Source organism: Aythya ferina (assembly GCF_964211825.1).
Source record: "Aythya ferina genome assembly, chromosome: 13".
Classification (NCBI taxonomy): Eukaryota; Metazoa; Chordata; class Aves; order Anseriformes; family Anatidae; genus Aythya; species Aythya ferina.
Genome location: NC_140311.1, coordinates 13,239,233 through 13,260,771, shown reverse-complemented (window position 1 = coordinate 13,260,771; position 21,539 = coordinate 13,239,233). Strand labels below are relative to the sequence as shown.

Genomic DNA, 21,539 nt, shown 5'->3' with positions numbered 1-21,539 from the left:
TAATATAAAAGCCTCGTTACCCGCCTCCTCCCCCCACAATTACCAGAGGGCTGGAAAGCTATTGAAATGCAAATAGCTGATGGAGAGGGTAGTGGCGAGCCGCACTGGGACAGTGCAAACGTTGCCCTGCTAGTTTCCTTCAGTTCCACTCTTGCAGGACTGCAATCCTGGATTTCTCTCTGTATAAATACGAAGAGAGGCGATATTGCGAAGGATGGCCTTGTTTAGGAGCCAAAGAGCATCTTCAGCTTTTAGCTTCCCCATAATCCGAGGTCCTTGCTGCTAGTCCCACAGCTCGCAGCGGCAGAGGCTCACCAGGAGGCGTTCGCCACCCTGCCCCACGACATGGGACCCACGTCCCTGCCGTGCCCAGAGCTGCCTCAGAGCCTAAAGCATCCTTCCCCTGCTATCCCACCACGTCCTGCTTTCACAGAGGAAGGACTGCAAGCCTGTTTGCTGGCTGTCTCCCAAGCTCTTTGCATGGATGGAAGAGCCCTGACATCGCTGCATTCCCCAGGGGGTCTAAAACCGCGGTGCCCCAGGCGTCACCATCCCCGGGGGTGTTCAAGGAGGGGTCAGACGTGGTGCTTAGGGACACGGTTTAGCGGGTGACACTGGTGGTAGGCGATAGCTAGACTGGATAATTCGGCTGAAACACCACGGGGGGATGGTTGGGGACACACAGCAAGGCCCCGAGGCCCCCTCAGCGCCCAGGCGCAGGCCGAGGCGGGCTCTGCGCGGCCCCGCCCCGGAGGCCGGGCGGCAGAGGCGCAGCCCCGCCGCGACATGGCCGCCGCCCGCCGCCCGCTGCGCCTCCTCGTCCTGGCCGCGCTGCTGGCCGCAGGTAGGGGAAGGGGCGGCTGGCAGGGGGCTGGGGGGGCTCTGCCGATACCCCCCTCATCGTCCGCGGTGCCTCAGGGAAGGGGCAACCGGCCGGGGGCGTGGGCTCCGCGGTGGGAAGGGGGCTGGGGGCTCGGGAAGGGGATGGGGTTGGGATTAGGATTGGGATTGGGGAAGGGATTGGGGTCGGGGTGCTGCAGCCCAGGGGCAGCAGGGTCGTGTGGTGTGTCCCCCCCCCCCCGTGACCCAGATTTGCAGCTTGCGTCCTCGCTGCTTCTGCAGACGGGCAGGGGCCAGCCCAGGCATCGGTCCCAGCGGGGCAGCGGGCTTTGCAGATAGCAAGCAGGGAGCTCTTTTTTTATATTATTATTATTATTATTATTATTATTATTTGGATGGTGGTGAAATCATGAAATCAAAGCCTACCCTACCTCTTCGTTTCCTTTATTTTAAAGCGCTCTTCAAAAGCGATCCGTTCCTCATTTCTTAATAGAAAAGAAAGTCCTTTTTTAAGGTCACGCAGAAAAAATAGACACCCATTCTGCAAAAGGCCCTAGGAAAGTTCTCTAAAAACCCCTTTTTGGCGAGGAAGCAGCTCTCAGACGCAGCAGTGTTGCAGGAGGGCAGCGCTGCGATGAAGATGAAGGTGGCAGCGCCGAGGCTGGCCGTGAGTCAGCCCCGGGGTGATCTCCCCGTGGGCCCTACCTGCCGGGCACCTGCAGCGCGGTCCCAGGCTGCTCCCGCTCCTGCCCGCATTTCCAAATGCGGGTGTCAGTTTCGGCAGGCTGAGCCAAGAGGCTGGGCGTGAAGTCCCGGTTTTGGATGAAAATGGCAAATTCGTGATTAGTCAGCAGCAAAGCTGTTTGCATTCTGTGCTGCTTGCACAGAAGAACGCTGCTCTGCTTCGGTCTTAAGCGCTGGGCTGCAGGGTCCAGCTCTTAAACATCCTTGGCTGTGCTTGCATCAAAATGAATTTCACTCTAAAGGTTTGCAAATCATCTCTGCTGCTGCCAGGCTTCGCAGGTAGCTGAACAACACTCAGTTTGGCCCTGTCTGAGCTGTGCTGAGTTGCCCCTCCATGGGAGTGACTAGACAAGGGTGAGGAGGGGGCTTGGCATTTGCAAGCTTTTCTGCACAGAGCAGGCATCAGGTCCTGCCAGGCGGCTTCAGCCTTGCCACGTGGCTCTTGCAGAGGTGCCGGGAGCCCTTTGCCAGCTGAGCACTGAAGTGGCCACAGGAGAGCACAAGGTAGCAATAAGAAGTGGGTTTCCAAGGCGGAGCTGTCCCGTGGGGCTTTCAGCCCCCGCTCCGCTGTGCAGCAGTAATAGAAATCAAGTTTCTTTGGTGCTCTCCACATCAGAGAGCAAACTATGCAGCGAAACCAGTATTGAGTGTGATTTGTGCAGCTGAGGTCCATATCAGCCACCAACACAAGAATAACACAGATTTCAGCTGCAGCTGTTCAGGAAAGGAAGAGAAAACTGACTTTTGAACTGAATAAAATATGGTAGGTTTTGCTTTGTGAAGCCTTTTTGCTCCAGAGCGTTACCGTGGAGCCTGAGATCTTCTAGCACCTTGCATGATTTTTTAAATCTGCAGATCTGTGGCTTTTCCAGGAAGAAGTAGTTATGTTTGAGTTGTGCAGGATTAACCCAGTGTTTGTCCAAAATGCTAAAGAAAACAGTCAAACAAGGAACTTTCCATGCTGTTGTGGCATTTTTTAGTCTCTCCTCATCATAAGCCAGGACAGAAAGGCACTGATGTTTTCATGGAAATGGCAAATGTGACACTTGAGATCATTGCTCCTGCAGGGAGTGCAAGGTTACCTCTCGCGGACCTCTCAGAAGGGACCTGTCCAGGTTTTATGCTTTATATTATGCAAGAAAAACTTAAAGAGCAATTACAAAGTGATTACAGACAGCAGAGTTTGGGGCTTCCTCTGGAGCTGCAGCATCAGCAGTGACGGGCAACTGGTGCTGCCATCCCGCGTCCTACAGCCAGCCTCTGACAGATACCTCCCTGCTCAAGTGCGACAGCAATGTCCCGCCAGCAATTACAATAATTACTTAAACAAGAAAGAGATATTCGACGGTGTAATTAGCACTAACTGTTGCACAGATGGCTGTGGTCACTGCGGGCAGCTCCCTTGCACGCCCCTTGCGCACCGTGGCGGCCGGTGGCGAGCGCAGCCGGAGCCAGCTCCTTGCCAGGTGTTTGCCCAGCTCTCCGGGCTTGCCTCTGCCACAGCAGCAGTGGTGACAGCTCTGCCAGCACCCAGTGACCTGCCAGCACCGCAGGGACTGCTCACCACACTCGTGGCAGTGAGGAGGAATTGCATGGCAGAGGAGCGAAGGCGCAGTTTGGCACTGCCGACAGTGCTGAGCTAGGTAGCAGCCTCGTGCGAGGCATCTACGTTTACTAAAAACCTTAGTTATTATCCACTATTATGCAATAAAATTTATAATTACTAGGTATCGGTAGCGAGTCAAAGGAATACATTTAAAGAATAATTTTTACTTTGATAGCGTTTCTGACAAAGTGGGAGAAGCTAAATTGGTTTTCTTACAAATTATCTCTGATCTTTGAACAAATATGAATTAATTAAACGTGTTATGCCCGGATATTTTTGTCTGGAGCTTTAGAAATAATTAATTTCCATATTTCTGCCTGTATTTCAGAACCTCTTCCTCGAGCTTGGTGATACCTGTGCTTGGAAATGGCTATTTTACTTGGTTGATTTTTTTTTATACTGTACAAAAATGTAATTTTTCCCTTACATCTGTTGCAACCGTTTCAGCCCTTACAGCACATAAACCAGAACAGTCTATTGATCTCCAGTGTTGACTAGAATAAACTTTTAGGACTGCTCAGTTTAAAATCAAATTTGTTTCTCCTTACAAAACCATCTCCTGGAGGTTTGAGGCACTGCCTTTATAGTTAACTAAAGGAAAAGGGGGGTTTTTATTAGACACCGCTTCTGCCGCCGCTCTAATAGCAAAACATATGTTTAATAAACTACATCACACCGATGGCAAAGAGAAAACCTTTGCAATAAATCCTTTGTAATCCGCCTGCTGTAATTCACAACTGGGGGAAGAACTTGGAGAGAGCGGGATTGGGGAAGATGAATGCCGTGTATCAAAAGGCAAAACATGAAAGGACTGCTCTTGAAAAGGAGACTTCAAAGCTGGGGATCCAGATGCTGGGTTTGCTAGCTGCGATCTGGGAGGCGAGCACGAGAAGGCATTTGCCAAGCCGCGAGCACTTCTCAGGAGGCAGCAGAGCCACGGCTCGAGGAGCGGCCGTGGGGCCAGGCGGGTGCAGCACGGGGCTGGGAGATGGGAATTGCTCAGCGCTTTGCTTGCTCTTTGAAACGCTCCCTGTGCTTCTGCACAGAGGAACCTGAACAGAAAGGACTTGCCAAAGGCTGGGAGGCTGCCTGACATCCAGCTTCAGGAGGACACATGTGGCTGTGGCACAGACCCAGGGTGGTCGGAGGCAGGAGGGGGAGCTTTACGTGTGATGAGACCCCGATGGCACAGCCCTAGCTCTGCCCCTGCGGGAGGGGAACGGGGCCGGCCAGCAGAAGGGGCTGAGCTGTGGCAGCAGCAGAAAGCCCTCCTGCACCTCTGCCCTGCAGTCCTGTGCCAGCAAGCCAGAGGGAAAGGCCCCTGGGTGAAAAAGGGAAGAAGGAGAGGTTTTAAGCAACTGGTGGCATGCACTCTGTGCTTGGATAAGAAACGGCCGTGCTGCCAGTGGTGGTGGTGGTGGGAGCCACCCAGCCTGTAGCCAGGAGCTGTGCCTGCCTAGTTTTGCTCTTCTTTGACTACTTGGTTTCTTCTGCAAGCATTTTTGTGTTACCTTGGTATTCTGGAGCTGCCATACTCTTACTTCCATTCATACTTCTGCTTCTCATTCACACAATGACCTAATGCACAGCGGCAGTGATCAGCAGCTCTCCTTAATGAGTGGGGTACCGCAGTACGGCTGCGAGTTGTGCTCTTCTCATCGAGGTCTGAGGCTTCCTAAAAGGGTGTGGGGGAAGGAAGCAGGACTTACCTGAGAAACAGTGATCACATTGCCCTGTTGGGTAACCACAGATTGGGTCAGAAGGGCTGAGCCTTGCTGGTGGACTTTTCTGAGCTCCGGGAGCTCCTGGTTTTATACACCTAAACTATTTCATGCCAGGTGGGTATCAAACCACACTGGTTCCCTGGCGAACTTCCCCAGCAGTGGGAGACTGAACCAGCAGCGCATCCCTAGCGATGAACCAGCGTTTTTACCGTGTAATTCCCTATTTACCTACTTTTAACGACAACATCTTCTCTTGATCGTTATCTGATGAGAGCGATGTCTCTCCGTTGGGAATCAGGTGATAAGCACTTAATCTCCTGCCTCGGTTTTCTCTGGGCTCCTGCATCCCCGGCTTTGTCATTAGCTGTTCTGCGCAGGGTTGTGAACAAAATGCTTTCGTGCCGTAATTTGTCGGCTGGTTTATAAACAGGCATCTTTGGCCCTAGGCGAATTCCGAGTCATTACTTAACGTGTAAGCAGAAATCAAACGATAGATCTGAACGCAGCCCGTAATGGCTCTGTGTAACAGCGCTGCTTGGACAGCATGCAGAAAAGCAGGAAAATGCCTGCAGTAATGGAAGGTAAGAGAAAGGAGCCAGAAAGGAGCCGTCCACGTTTTCTGCCCTTCACTGAAGATGGCAAGCTGTGAGAGCTGGGTCTGTGGGTCCTGTGTGCTGCAGGGTGGCAGTGGATGGGCAATTCATGCTGCCTGGTGGCCAGTAGGGCTGGGACTGTGCGTGCCCTGCCCGGCTCCTGCTCCTCAGAGGGAGATGCTCGTGCTCAGGAACATGCAGGTGTCCTCTCCTGATGCAGTCCCCTGGGAATAACCAGAGCATTTTTGGAACGGGTGGAACGTGGCACACACCAGGACCTCTTCTTGGGCACGAACACAAGGATCGATTGTCTGAGCAAAGCTGTGTGGGACCCTTGTCACCTGCCCGTGGTGTCGAGATGCCAGGGAGCCTTGGGAACCCTGCAAGTTTTGTGATGTGGAGCAGGTCCTGGGAGCTGCCCTGGATGCTCGCTGTCCCCTTCCCAGGATTCAGAGCGGGGATGTTCGGGGTCTGCAGCCCCCTCCCAGCTTTAGAAGGTCAAGGCACAGAAACCAGAGCTGGCAGGGAAGGAGAAGGAGCCTGAAGAGCATCCTGCTGGGAGAGCTCGTCTTCTTGCGGACGGGTCCAGAGCTGGGGCTCTTGTGGCTCTGCGGGCAGCCAGAGGTCTGTCTGTCCACCTGGGTGGGGAAAGGAGGTCTGTCTGTCCGCCCAGGTAAGGAGAGGATGCGTGGGGACCTCGGGTGGCGGCAGCTCCTGCTGGGTGCCTGGGGCACAGCCGGGCAGGTCACGCAGCTCCTGCTGGCCTTGCTGTTAGCAGGTCTCAGACATCAGTCCCTGCGCACAGAGCAAGTCTTCATTATGCAAATTCTCATCTTAAAGCTTTATTCGCGTGCTTCCTGGCAGGCTTTCCTTTAATCTCAAGAGCAAGATTGCTTGGAATTACCATATACCCTTGTTAATTGCATAAAAAAAAAATTACAGCAGAGGTTGTTTTTGCCATAATCAAGAGCGATTTTGATTAGTACTTCTGGAAATCAAAATGTTTTGCTGGGAGTGGAGAACGGGGACAGCAGCATCACCTCGTGCCCGCCAGGGGGGCAGGAGCTGCTTCCTCTCACCGAGGCACAGGAGAGCGCCTTGGGATTCTCCCCTCCAGCCCCGTACCTGCTCTGGGCTTCTCTGTGCTCACCCAGACTGCCAATCTCACCCCATCACGGGCTCCAAATTCCTCAGGAAGCTGAACACACCCGTACTGCACAGCGAGGTATGTGGGCTGGCGCTAAGAATGGGAACGGGCGCGCTGCTGGGAGCGCACTGGTGAGAGTTACAGTGCTGTAACTCCAGCTTTGTCAGACAGCGAGGCTTAATTAGAAAATATATATATATTAATGTAGAACCAAAAAGCTGACGAGTACAATCACGCGTGTGAGCTGCCTGCTACAGGAAATAATGAGGAGGGAACGCATCAAGGCACAAACCCCTTCTACCTTCAGAGAGCAGCTGGCTCGGAGTCACAACACCCCGACAAGGCAAGGGGCAGCTGCAGCGCCTCACCCCTGTCCTTCCTGCCCCGGCTTGGGCATTTGGGAATGTGTTACACACTGCGAGGTGCCTGGGTTTGTTCCTTTAGGTTGCCACAGTGAAGAATACTAGGGAAAACATCTCATTCATCAGTTCTTTCCCCATAAACCCGCAGCCCTGAGGATGCTCCAGTGCCAGCTGACAGCAACCACAGGGCGAGGGCAGCACGGAGCCCGTACATGGGGCAGGAGCTGCGTTGTACCCAGTGCTCCTTTATCTCCCAAAGGGATCTAAAAGGGGTATTTAAAAGCAGCACTGGGACCTGAGAGACGCTGCATCACCTCCTGTCCATCTGGGTCCAAAGCGTGCTTCGTTGGCGTGGAACAGCGACGAAACACGGGGCAGAGCTCAGCCCTTCCCTGCTGGCGAGCACACAGCCTGCTGTCACCAGGAGTGGTGCTTACCCACCACTTGCAATGCTCCCCCTGCCTGAGCTAAGGGTGCTGGCGGCTCCAACTAGCTGGCCATCTATCATCCACCTGTACCAACACCTGGGGGATTCCCCAACCCAAACAGACTGTTACCAGCGTTACTACCAGTAGTAACACCGGGCGCTGGGGCTCCGTGTACAGACAGCCGTATCAAGATGTGGTGCACGAGTGGCCGAGAGCAGAGCTGAAGGCGCTGCAGCGCTCGGTGCCGCTCCCTGTACAAGTTCTCCTCTGAAATGCTGATCCCTGCTTTCTGCTGGACTGGTGCATTTTTGGTGTTATTGTCCTTGTCAGTAAAGCTTTAAATTTATTCATGAAGCACGCTGGAGCTCAGGTGGCACCAGCTAAATCCATTTAGCAGTAGGAATAAGAGGAAAGCCATTTTAATGTTCTCTCGCAGTGCGGCAGTGCTTAGCAAACCCAAAGGATATTAATTACTCAGCATGCTCCGAGATGTAAAAGCATGAATTTATCAAGACAAATACAGTCAGAACTAGGGTAAGTCAACAGTAATTAACGTGATGCAGGAAAAGACGGAGAGCGGCAGGATTAGCCGGCCCGGCGCACGGGCCCGCGGCGCAGCCTGGTTATCCCCGGGACGTGGCGTGGTGCTGAGCTGGTGCGGGCACCTCAAACACTACGTGGCCGAGTTCCTCACCCTGCTCCTGGTGCACATGGCCATGGCAGGAGGATGCAGGTGCTACCTGACATATTCTGCTGGGGTTGCAGTCAGCAGCAGCGTTCCCATCCGTGATATCAGAAGGCACTTCCCAAGAAGAGGTGCGTTCGCTCTCCTGGCTTTCCACCCAGCGTGTCAGTGGCGCTCCGGTGTTTTCTTGGTGTTGAGCAAACCTGTAATCGGGAGCCCAGCCACGGGTGAGTGGCAGCCAGCGAGATGAATTGGTAGGCTCTGCTTGACAAATCCAAGCGTAGCGTGTGTTTTTATACCGCATCCATTAAGGCAAACAAATGGAAAAGGCAGAGATGACTGCTCTGCAATTTAACAGTCACGGGATGCAGGGAAGGCTGATGTCTTCCTCACCACTGACAATGGGTCAGGTTTAGAATAAAAAGCAGAAAGCCCTCTATAAACTAAAGCAATTTGAGCAAGCGCATCTAGCCAGGCCGTGTTTAAAGGCGACTGACGCCGTGTGGAGCAAGTCAAACCTGTGCTGATTCTTTGTCTGCAGGTTATGGGGACGACACTGGGGGCTTCAACCTAGAAGATGCCCTTGGCCCTGTACCGCGTAAGTTAAATTTATTTTTACATTTATTAAAATGTCATCAACCAAATGACATTCCTGCACCCCGCTCCTGTTCCATGCTTGGTGGTACCGGGGAGCTCCCTGCAAGCGATGCCGGCTCCTGCAATCACACCAGAAGCACCAACAGGCATCGGAGTGAGGGCTGTAAGAGGGTCTGAAACCTCTGCATCGCAGCAGCCAGACCCCGCCAGATCATTACAGCACACTGGAATTGAAGCCCAGCAGAAGCCCAGTGGTATTCAGATGGAAATTAATAGGAACGGAGCAACCGCAACTCTTGCTCATAGTTTATTCATACACTTGGTACCACTGATGTTAATGGATAGTGGTTTATAGGTAAAATAAAAATGATAAAAAAAAAAAAAGAAATCCAACCTGTAAAGCTGACAGCAGCTTGTTTTGGCATGGGAGTGGCCAGGAGAGCTGGGCACTGAGCATCGGGGTGTCTCCTGAACTCCTCCAGCTGATGGAGAGCCTCCGACACGTCAGGCAGTGCTGGAAGCAAGGGTCGGCTGTAAAGCTGAGGGCATGCCAGCAAGTCCTGGCCACTCATCAGACCAGAGGTGATGCTTCCAGTGCTGCCCATGACTAACATTTCTCCCCTGTTTTGCCACAGCCACTCCTAAGGGAGCCAAGAAGCCGTCCGGTGGGACAGGAGGGAGAGGTGAGACCTTGCACATGTATCATCTAAGCAAAACCCTGGGGCTGCACCGCACCAGCCACCCTGCTGACTGCCTGCTGTGTTGGCAGACTCCAGTGCAGAAACCTTCACTTGCCCATGCAGGTGCCCCAGACATAACTTTACCCGTGGTTTTCCATAAACCACCTCCCCTCGGTTTGCCAAAAGCTGTGCTGCAGTGTCTGCTTGCATTGAGTGAGCTTTTCCACCTGCACCAAAGCATCTTCTCCATCGACTGTATGTCTGTGTGAGCCTCTGCTGCTCGCCTCCTCTGCCTCCCCTCCCCACCAGCATCTGTGCACCTAAGTAAATGCAATATTGATATTTCTGTCCGTTCTGAAGGCAGGCGGCGTGAGAGCATTTATGGCCAAGGCTGAGTTTTGCACACTTTGCAGTATCTTGATGGGGGAGACACAGACCACAGCTCAGCTGTGTGAGGGCTTTCAGTTCTGCCCGTGCGGCACCTGCTGGCTTTCCTCCCCGGAGGAGCCCAGAGGATGTCTCTGCTCCTGTTTTTCCCCCAGGACATCCCCGGCTCCCACTGAACGGTGCCAGTCTGGTGACATTTTCCCACCCAGGGAAAAACATCTCTCCCACGGTGCCGGTCAGGTGCCCTGGCTGACCAGATCCCCAGCACATTCGCTGTTCAAAGACACTGCTTAGATTCACTCCAACATGGAAATTTTGCTCCTGGTGACTCTTCTGGCCCGGATCTGACCCCTGAGGCCCCGAGCAGAGCCATCAGCACCACCACTTGTCTGTCTCTTCTCTCCCACAGAGTTTGATCTGGCCGATTACTTCGATGACCCTCTGGAGACCACCACCAGACCAGCCAAGCCGACCCCCAAGCCCTTCCCTCGGCCGGGGAAGCCAGGTACCCCACAGCCCTGCTCACACCCTTCCAAAATTGAAGCCCTGCTGATGAGTGCCCTGGGGCAGGGGGACCTGGAGCCCTTGGTGCTCATCAGATTCACATTTGGGAGGGTTAACGGGGTTTTGTCTTTTCTCCATATGCTTTCAGACAACAGCTTTGGGGACGTCATCCGTACCACCACAACCAAGCGGCCGAAAACGACGCGGCCCCCTCCCAGGCATAACCAAGGTGAGCATGAGCTCCCTGCCACACTGCTTCCAGCTTTTGCTTTGTGCATTCACAGGAGAGGTAGGAAAAAGCCCCAGAGTAATCAAACCCCACAAAAGCACCTCATGGATGGGGCACCTCGGTATCACCGCGTACCTCCTCTGCCCGGGGGATTGCATTTCCCTGCCAGGGCTGGTGCTTGGGTCTCAGTGCACCCAGCTCACAGGCTCCTGTGCTGCCTGTTTGGGCAGAGCTTTGGGCAAAAAGGCTCAACATCGGTTTTGGATGAGAAGAAACTTATTTACGAGCTAGCGAGTGGGTTGAGAAACTCAGGTTGGCTCCATTCCACATTTTTAGCTGCCATTTAGCGAAGGCAATAGAAAGCTGCTCTGTTCGAGTCAAGCTCCTGAGGATACCAACTGTGCATTTATGGAGAGGAAAAAAAAACAACACACTAAGCCAGGAGGTCAGAGGCAGTTCACGATGGCATGGGTGCTGCGGGACACCCGTGCCCATGCCAGCATCCCTATCGTGCCACCTTTGCTCTGACCACTTGTGTCTGGTGCAATTTGTGTGATTCCTAGGCTCAATCTGTGACACAAGGTGATTTCTGTGTTTCACAACAGCAGCACTGAGGCAGGTTCAGAGCATTCCCCAAATGGCACAAAGCCACACCGGGAAGCAGCGATGTCAGGGGCTTTGCTGCTTCCAGTGATGCTGGTCCCTGGCAAAGCTGAGCCTTTCCTTGACTAGTTGTCATTAAGGAGGTTCCCACACTGCTGTGGTCTTCTGTAGGGAACGACTTCGACTTGGCCGATGCCTTGGATGACAGCAACGATATGAAGGGCGGCGGGCAGCCAAATGTGAGACCTGGTGAAGGTATGTGTGGATTTCCCCTCTCCCTGCCATCCTGCTCATGACCACGCCATCCTATCAGCTGCATGTCCCCGGGTTAGACACAACAGATTGCTGCAAGAAGTAGGGGGAGAGCGGAAAGAAAGGCGATGCCTTGTCTGGGCCACGGTGGTTCTGCTTCATTCACCTCGCCCCCATACCTGACAGCTATTTAACCGAGTGCTGTTGGGGTTCGCAGTCATTGCCAAGACGTAAATCCAGAGCAGCCTCAGCCCTGGCACAGCACGCACCAAGGGCCAGGAGACTTTTTTTTTTCCATCTCTGAAATACTCCAGTGAATGAGTCGTTTGTGTGAGAGGATTGTTCCCTCGAGCACCGGAGCTAGAAAACAGACTTTGCACGGCAGGTTTATGGATGTCGAGATGGCCGTATACCCTGCTCACACGTGTAATTAATAGTCAGGTATTTTATTAGGCTGTATTAACTAGGTGACTTGTCTGCACTTTGATATTCTGGGCTTGTTGGAGTATTAGACTCCTGCAGGAAGGTTTGAGGTGTTGAATGGCTGGAACATGGCACTCATTGTGAGCCAGCCGCCGCACACTTCCCCAGCATTGCTGCACCTTGCGTTGCTTTTGACCTCTGGGTTCTAGCTTTTTTTTTTATTTTTAATTTTTACACTCATTACTAAACCCATAAACCATTTTTTTGTGGTAAGCTAGTGAGCAAGGAAGTCTCTTTCCAGGCTGGAAAGTCAAAGGTTCAATAGCTTTACTAATTCCGCCCGCTAACTCCCGTTCCACGTTTCTCTCTTCTTTCAAGCAAGACTTAAAGTCAATTATTACCTCTTTTATGAGCTTAAAAGAAAATAATTTGGGGTTGAACGTTTTGCTAACGCTCTGTAATTGCAAGGGAAGCAGAACGGCTCATTAACCTCTTTGTGTCCTTGCTTGGGGACAGAACAGCAGCCAGTGGTGGCACCGCACCCGTCAGCCCTGCGCTCAGCCCAGGCTGCACAAAAAACCCAGCCGAGGTCCTCAGACAGCCAGACGGTTTGTAGGGAATACTGAGATGAATACCACAGCCTTCGCCTTCCTGAGCAAGCAGCACTTCCCTGCAGGTCGCTGGAAGCCTGCCCTGCCACACCATGCTCATAGGGCACCAGCATCCCCCCAGAGCCCCATTTCCAGCTTCTCTCTACTTCCTAGGAGCACCCACAGACACCAGGACAGACAGACACAGGCACCAGCACAGCTGGCACCCAGCTTTCCTGACCTCTCTCACCCCGATCAAGCCACACACTGTTTTCCCTTTCCATTACATTTGCTGCTTTCTAGGTTATTTTCTCCCCCTACCCCCATCCTGGGAAGGCAGCTGCTAGACCCCCAGCTACAGGGGACGATTTCCTTTCAGGCTCCAACCAGGTTTTGTTGTTATTTTTAAAGCTTTTTCAGATGATGACCTGGCTGGCATCGTGGACGGAGGCTACAGCCCTGACAAGAAGAAAGGTAATCACGGGCCTGTGGGCGGGTCTGCACCCCTAGCCTGAGGCACAGGGACGATGGCTGAGCCATGGGGCCTCTCAGATGGCATCTGCCCCTTCTGCTGTGGTGGGGAAGGGACCTCAGGACCCCCCGATGGACCTGAGGGGATCGGGGGGCTCAGCCATGTCCCCTCACACCAGCAGCCTGCGCGCTGAGGTGGCGCTGGGGACTGGCACGTCAGCCTGTGCTGTGGCCACCTTCAGGAGACACCGAAGCCGCCTCCCACTGCTTGGCAGCAGGACTATGGCTGGTGGGGACAGCAGAAGAGGCCTTCAGCCTCCTCCTTCCAGTCAGCCATGCCTGTTCCTGGCCCCCTGAGGCTGTGTGGGACTCAATGTCCCCCGATCCCGGTGCCCTAACATGGCGCCGGCCCTCAAGGTGCGACCACCCACGGCTGGACACCAGGAGGGAGCAGCAGCACTGGCTGCACCTGCACGAGGATCCACAGCATTCAACACTAAAAGCAGCCGAGTTAAAGACAATGAACACCACAAGCCCAATCAACATTTAATGAATCACCGTGCCAAGGACAAACCACACTGGAGACATTAACACAGCGCTGACCTGCTTCCATTACTCGGGATTTAAGCAGCTTGCTCACAACTACAGCTTCCAGCAGGAACCACCTCTCCTCCCGATCCCATTTCTCCAGGGAAGGAGACTTTAAAACAGACTTTAGGCTACATAAAGGTGCCCTGGTGTGACGAGCTCAGCCAGTTATCTCCTTCTGGTGGCACAGGGATGCTGTGTACCTCTGCCCGACACCTTAGTTACCCTCACATTGCTATGAGGGCAGCACAGGAACAAGGAGGACCCCGTGTGCCAACCCAGGGGTGTGGGGTGAGCAGGGCTGCAGGTGGGACATGGCTGGACCGGGGTCACTGACAGGCTCCCCTCTTTTGCAGGTGCCGGGGGCAACACCAACAACGAAGGTAGGGACTGTGGGGTCTTGGGGGGAGCGGGGCCACAGGTGCCCCCCACCACCCAGCGCCTTTCTGTGCCCCACAGGCAGCAGCACGGTGGAGACGGGGACCATCGCCGGCATCGCCAGCGCCCTGGCCATGGCACTCGTGGGGGCTGTCTCCAGCTACATCTCCTACCAGCAGAAGAAGTTCTGCTTCAGCATCCAGCGTAAGTAGCCCCTGGGAGGAGGTGGGATCAGGTCAGGGGGCAGAGGTGCCCAAAGTGGGGGTCAGGCACTCCAGCAGAACGGGCACCCCTCTGCCCCTGCTAATTCCCCACCCTGCCCCCAGGAAGGGGTGGCAGGGGAGAGCCCTGCCTCTGCCCCAGCACAGCACAAGTTTACCAGATGCTGTGCATGGGCACCCACTGCCAGCACAGCCCTATACACACACTTAATTCTGACCCCAAAATAAATATGAGGAGAAAAAGAGGTGACCACTACACCAGGTAACAGCAATGGAAGCAGGGTAACACAGAAGCAGTGCCTGCAGCCACAGCTGTGGGTGATATATCCCATCCCATCCCACCCCCTCCACAGGTGCCTTGCAATCACTGCAATTAAACACAAATTAAGCTGCCAAGCTCCCTGAGGTGCTGTAGGCATTGCTTGGGGGGCATGTCACCTGCAGGCAGGTGGCTGGGGACAAGGGACCCATGTGCCTTGAGGGGCTGTCCCCGTCCCAGAAGGTTTAAGGGCAGGTGAGGGGCAGCCCCCCGGCCTTTATGAGGCAGTTGCAAGCAGCTGGAAAAGGCTCTTTATATAAATCCAGTGAATTCTCCCGAGAGCCTCCTGTGCTCTGGGGAGGGTGTTTGGGGGCTGGAAGCTTTGGCTGGAATCGTGCTATTTTCCCAGTTGTGTCTGCAACAAACAGGAGCATTTTGGTAAATTAGATCAGCAGGGAAAGTCAAATGAATGTGATGGAATGAAACATGCTTGTATATTCCCCCCACTTAAATGATATTTTGGCAAGAATAAATAACTAAAAAAAAGAGAGCAAAGGCTTTGATGAGGGGGAAGCTGAAACACACAAAGCCCCAGAAAGGCGGCAGGAAATTAAAGTTAATTATAAAGGAGGATTAATTTAAGCCATCAGACATGGCATGCTGGGCTAATGTCAGGCCTTAGATGCATTGCAATGCATGACAGAAATCTGAGAGCCGTCAGCCACTGCAGAAGTGGCTTTTTATTGAAAAACATAAATTGCATTTGGTGTTATCCCAGCAAAACACACGGCCTGGGGGAGGCGGAGGTGGTGCGTGATGACCGCTTGCTGGAAGCGGGGAGAGCAGGCTCGGCCCTGGCGAGGAGCAGCCCTGCTCTGGTTTTCCCCTGGCAGGAGATGGGGCCAGGTCTGTCTGGAGCTGGGCAGGGGCACAGCAGAGCCCTGCCGGGCTTTGTGCCATGTTTAGATGTGTGGAAAAGTTGAGATGGCTGCAACGTGGGGTGTGGGAGGCGCAGTTACAAACTGGGCGGGAGCACCGCCTGCGACACCAGTTCTGCTTTGTCCCTTACCCCTCAAAGCTGCAGAGGGACAAGGTAAAGGTGGGCTTCGTCTTTCTCTGACTTCTGCTGCCCTGCTTGAAAGCGGCGCTGTGGCAGCCTCGGGGACCCTCTGCAGACCCCGGGGTTCAGCGGCAGGGGCGCGTGCTGGGACGTTGCTTCAGCAGCACAGCCTTGCTTTAAGCTGCTTCTTACAGCTCTGCATAATTCAGCTTTTAATGAGAAATACAGCACGTATCTGTGCTTAGAAGCAGCCCCTGCTGCATAGCAGTCCCTCCTGGAAGAGGTACCAGATCTGTGCACCTCTGCAAGCTGAGCCGTGCTAGCACAGCAATTAGCCTTGCTGCCTCCTCGCATGGTAAAGGTGAAGCAAGAGACTCAGAAAAAAGGGATGGGACTGGAAGCTCTGCCTTCTGAGAGAGCCTCTGTGGTTACTTGAAAGTCCGACAGCGCTTTCTCAGCTGCGTGTCATGGTTTAGTGATGTTTCTCTATTGCTGTTAATGCAGAGGAGTTTGCAAAAAAGCATCTTAGCTTCTACAGAAGATAGGCCCATTACTAGAGATTTTAAAGCATCAAAGCAAATCATTTCTGCTTTCTACCCTCCCACCTCACTCTCTTTATTGTTACTTCTCAGAGGGACTTAACGCAGAGTATGTGAAAGGGGAAAACATGGAAGCTGTCGTAAGCGAGGAACCCCAAGGTGAGAACTTTGCATTCCTTAACCTTCCTGCATCTGGCCACAAAAGCAGCTGTAGTGAAGGACTTCCTTAAAGGCGCTCACGCTGCACTGAGCTAGCGTCTCTTTGAAGACACTACTTAGGTTATGCCGCAGCTTTTTGTAAAACATCCACTACAATGTCTTTCCCTCTTCATTGTACACAAAGGAAAGCCGTGATAAGAGACCAAGGATCTCATTCTGCAAACGGTGGCAGTTAATATTTAGCTTTCATGTTTTCAGCCATCAAAAGTGTCTTACACAAGAAAAGCATGATCCTTCTTTCGGTGACAGATAATCAAGGCTGCTGTAAAAGCTTTTCCAAAGTCAGATACAACCAACCAGTATCTGGCACCCATTGCTTGCACTTTGTTACTATTGTGTGCTATTGTATTAATGATTTTTTTTTTTTCCTCTCCAGTTAAATATTCAGTACTGGAAACACAGTCAGCAGAACCACCAAAACAAGACAGTGCAAAGATCTAAAGCGTGGCCTGGGGCTAGAAAAGAATCAGTCAGCAGCAAACACGGAGATCTTACATGCTTGTAATTTAGCTTTTTATTTAATTTGAATCCAAAGCTATTTAATGTGTACTTAGGCTTGGACTGGCTTCTTATTGCTCTAGGCTTTAGGGTTAGGATGGTAGTAGGTGTTGTTGTTGTGTTTTTTTTTTTTTTTTGTAACAAGCTATGTTTACATTGAAGTAATACTGTAGGTTTGGTCTCAAGTTGTATGCAAACCAACAGAAGGTGCTTCAGCAGTGGTCAATTATCACAAGGTCTTTTTCAAGGAGAATTGCTTACAGGTGTGAGGACAGTGAAGTGCCTGTGAATAGCAACCCAAAGCAAACCGTTCAAAACCCTTAGTCAGTCACCTCCAGCCAACTTCTGCCATCAGTGATGGGCTGTCACTTCTGGCAGCAGGGATGAAAACCACGCGTTTCCTGAGGGTAGATTGTGGTCCTTAGTGTACCTGTACCTAAAACCAAGTGCCTCTGGGTATGTCCTCAGGTGGGGCCTCAGGCTGAGGCAGGTGAGTCCCTGCTCCCAAGCCAGGAGTTGGGGATGCTCCACCTCCACGCAGCGCTGGGCTTCTGACCAAATCAGAGGACCTGATCTTCATGCCAAGTCATAAACACAGGTAACAGCAGTGTGTGCAGTGCTCACGTGCAGCAAATGCCATTTGAATGCTGGGCTATGGTAGAGATGGGAAGAGAGTTACCAAGTGGCAGGGTTTGTCTGTGACATGAGATTCCTGTATTATCACTGAGACAAAACAAAAACCGTGTTCAGACGCTTTCAAGGACAGATTGAGATCTCGTCCATAGAGCAAACCACAGATTTAACCCAAAAGCAAATAAACAACGTGTGCATCTGAGATCTCTAACTCACTGCCACTGGAGTCGTAGATAGAGTTCTTCACCTTCTCCTCTGATCATTACACAACTATTGAGAGCATTTCCTGGCACGTTATGTAGAAAAAGGAGACAAAGCTTTGGGTCACTACCTAACCTTTAAAAAAGGCTGGGTGTCCCAAGAGGACGGGGTCTCTGCTGCTGTCCCACGAGGGTCCTGCAGCTCTCTGCGAGCCGTGCTCAGCAGAACACCGCTCTATTGCCAGGAGAGCACCCCTGTGCCACACTGGTACTGCTATCCGGACCCAAGCACTATCTCACAAGAACTAGTTTTCATACTTCCTCCCCAACCCTTTCTTACCGATGCTGAAATGTGGATACAGCTACCTTCTGATGCATTTTTTCCCAAAGCAATGAATACTTGAAAAAGCATGCTCTGAAGTGAGGGAAAATTCACTTTGCCTAGTGTAAAAAGTACTCACTATTTATATATAAACCTAAAATGTGTGCATTTTGTAATGTTTTGCAAATCCCAGATTGTGTGAACGTGAACTAAAAAAAGCATTTCCAGTTTGATGTACAAATTCAGAGCTTTCAGCTAGACATGACTTACACGAGGCCTTGCCAATAGGTGAAGGAGCCCAGGAGCATTTCTCTGGAACGGCTCAATTTGAAAGGAAATTGCCCAGTAACATTGTAAGTATTTTGCAACAGCTGCACAATTCTTTATGCTCTTCTTAACACTTGCATTTTTAAAGCCTTACACTAGCTCAACAGAACAACTACAGCATTTTATAAGGGAGATAAGTTCTAAGGATATATGGTGCCTGACATAGATTTAGAACACTTTATCTACAATACAGCTGTTGACTAACTACTGCTACTTTGTTTTATGAATGTGTTGGGGTTAGAAAAAATATTATTGTTCGTTCTGAGGCTGTAAGCAGAAGAAATAGATATGGAATACACTCGGTAGTTTTGCTTAGTCCTGGAGTAAGACTTCCACGGGGGAGCGTGGTCTGCAGAATTCCAACCAACCCGTGCAGGAGGTCTGATTCTAGCGAAGCCACGCATCTCCATTTGCAAACACCATCATCTGTTTTTTTCTTTCTTAGCCAAACATATTTGAAAGCTGTAGCATGAAAAATGTTTTTTTACAAAATTCTTATAGGTAAAACGTTGCAACGTAGCATTGATGAACACTAGGAGTCATTTTCCTAGGTTAGATCAAGCGAACGTAATTCCGTTTCTTTTTGCTGATGACAGTGCTTGCTGTAGACGCAGAGCATCAGTTTTAGCACATTCCTCTTAAAGTGCACTCCCTGTTTCTCTGGTGGACAGTGCAGTGGGTGTTCAGGATTGCTTACAGGCTGTAACACCCTCCATTGGGATATTGTTATACTAGGACATACAAGAAACAGGCATGTAATTCACAAATACTGCAGTTTTTTGTTTTTTGTTTTTTTAACTTTCACTGAGAAAAATACCAGCTTTTGGAATTGAGAAGCAAACAGCACTGAAGTTGCTCCTTTTCTCCTTTTCATGAGGCCTTTTTATGACTGGTGAAAACTTTGTTAATATGATTTCTACGTGTAGTATACGGAAAAAAAAACACACAAATGCACAGTGAAAGGGAGCACTTTTCCAGTTTACAGTAACAGAATTCAAAAATTCTTTCTCCAGCATTTCAAATGGGAAAACATTGACAAACACTGCAGTAAAGAAATTAAACCCAGTCTCCTCTTCAAAACAAGTGCACAAAAATCAAAGCCTTCATGTGCTAAATGTCAGCTAAGGCTCAAAATGCTGCTTTGTTGCAGTCTGTTTCCTTCTCCATCCGAGCTGTCAGATCAGTGTCTGAGAAGCAGGGAGTTCATACTTCACGCCATTGTTATCTCAGGCATTACAGCAACTGAGAGGGTTCGTTCATGTTTTCCTAGTAGTGATACGAGTTCTGAAACAACTGACACCTCTGTAACTATCTTCATTTAATTAGCATCCATTCTCTTTAAACGTGGATATTGAATTTTTAAAAATTTTGCACTTATATTCTGTATACACGGTGTGAACTTTCTCATCCTTTATTAAAAAAAAAGGTGTAAAATATTAGAAAAGTAGGATTTATTTTTTTCTAGAGTCCAAAATTATGTATATACATCTGTCCTGAGAGTTTAAGTAAAACTGTGCTGTGGGCTTTTTTATTTCTCATCACACCCCACATTTTTAACTAAAGCTACTTCTAATGAAATGGTTGAGAAGAGGTTTCACAATTACATAGGAAACAGAATTGAAGGAACTTAACCAGCTCTTATTCCGTTGTTTATTCTGTTAATTACTTGCATTTTCCTTCAGCACAATTGTAGAAGGTTCTGCATTTATGGTGCTGTGACATTACTTTATTCAGTATAGAATACTGTGACATGAATTTCAGAGTGTTTTGTTTTTTTGTTTTTTGCGTTTGAATAAGCTTGGTCATTTCCATCCAGCCCCTTTAAGGAACCCTTACAAGTGCTATATTTGTCATTGTTAACTATTCACTTGTTGTGATAAAAATGGAATTAGTCCACAGTGCCGTTTCTAATTCTGCAAAAGCAAAATGACTAGACAGGCTAAGGCCTTCAGATTTGCTTCAGCAACAAATGAGGCCCAGGAACAAATGAGGTTCAGGAACAACAGCGTTGTGAAATTAGAGAATAATTTCTTTTGAGTGAAATCCTTATCTAAAAGCAAAGCCTATTGTTTACTGATGCAGAAGTGATCTGTACCAAATGAAGGTTGAATGTTCTGCTGTGAAAAGATAAGACTCATTTTGCTAATGTGCATGTAAGGGTCATGGGGGGAAATATCAGAATTTGACAACCTTTGGAAAACAACAAATAAACTGTCTAATAAGACATGAGAGACTCGTGTGTTTTTTTTTTTCATGCTGCAAGTAAACTGCAAAAGGTGGACCATATCCTTTTTACATATAACCTCTTCTGTAACTAAAAACTTGAATAAAGAAAAAACCACAACACATAACCACTCAAAACCTCCAAAACCAGTTTTCTTAGTGAAAAAACACCTATCATTACAAAAGCTTTAATATTGAAGTATTGAAACACACACACACACACACACACACACACTGTCCCTCTCCTTCCTCAGGCTACCCAGCAAATAAACTCAGGTAATGAATGCCCTATAATCCCTGGCTGCACTCACTAAAGCTTAGTTTTCAGTCCATTTCACTGCCATAGATTTCCTGCCGTTTTCTGTATATTTTCGTATGCAAATGAATCTCCCATGCAATGCAAAGTTAAGTTTTTGGCCTCCATATAATGATGCAGTGCTTTATATCAGAGTTAAACAATGTGTTTTATACTTCAACCTACCTACTTCTGACTCTTATTTCTTGTAAAAATAAAATTATCTCTTCCTGACTGCACATGATCTGGCAGCGAAGAGATCTCTGATAGGATATCCACTTAGTTCAGATGTGATCGCTCAGCAGATGGACATTGCTTTGTGCATTTTAACACAAGAAGAAAGTTTATCTCAAATGGGAAATACTCTGATTTTCCCATTTTACTTTGTCCTCTGCTGTGGGGCTCACTCCACTTGAATGGGAGTTGTTGATCCCTTATTTCCAGCTCTTCAAAACCCAGCCATTCTCAGCATTACCAAATACTGCCTATGACTTAGTACAGCTTTTCTTGAAAAATAAGAGAAAAATCAAACACTTCTTGTTTAAAGCATCAGCTCCTTGAGAGGAAGGCTGCCAATGCAGGGAACAAAAACAGGCAGATAAGACTGTTTACCAACTTTAAAAGCCTTCTTCCATTTTTCTGAGAAATAACCAACAAGAAAAAAAAAGACTTTATCTACAAAGGAGGAAAAAGGGTAATTAAGCTCTGAAACTGGACTAAGATGGCAAAGTGTCTGATGCTGATGATTCACTCAACTTACTTCACAAGCAAAAAATGTTTCAATTGCTTACCACAGCTTCAGCCCATTCTGGTATGCTGGATTCAGTTTGTTCTCCCTCTCACATGTCATCTACACGAAGAAAACCCTACAGGTCAAATTTAACTGCTTTCTGTCTTTTTGCACGTTCCCTT

At 50.1% G+C, this 21,539-nt stretch overlaps 1 protein-coding gene across 1 annotated transcript; it reads left to right on the top strand.

The window, feature by feature from the left end:
• Positions 1-721: 721 nt before the first annotated feature.
• On the top strand, positions 722-20,333 carry CD99L2 (CD99 molecule like 2). Its single transcript, XM_084534745.1, has 11 exons — positions 722-844; positions 8,671-8,727; positions 9,362-9,409; positions 10,203-10,298; positions 10,446-10,526; positions 11,301-11,384; positions 12,806-12,868; positions 13,810-13,836; positions 13,913-14,035; positions 16,004-16,069; positions 16,506-20,333. The coding sequence occupies exons 1-11, from the start codon at positions 787-789 to the stop codon at positions 16,568-16,570; spliced, it is 768 nt and encodes a 255-aa protein (XP_084390871.1). The 5' UTR covers positions 722-786; the 3' UTR covers positions 16,571-20,333.
• The last annotated feature ends 1,206 nt before the right edge of the window (positions 20,334-21,539 follow it).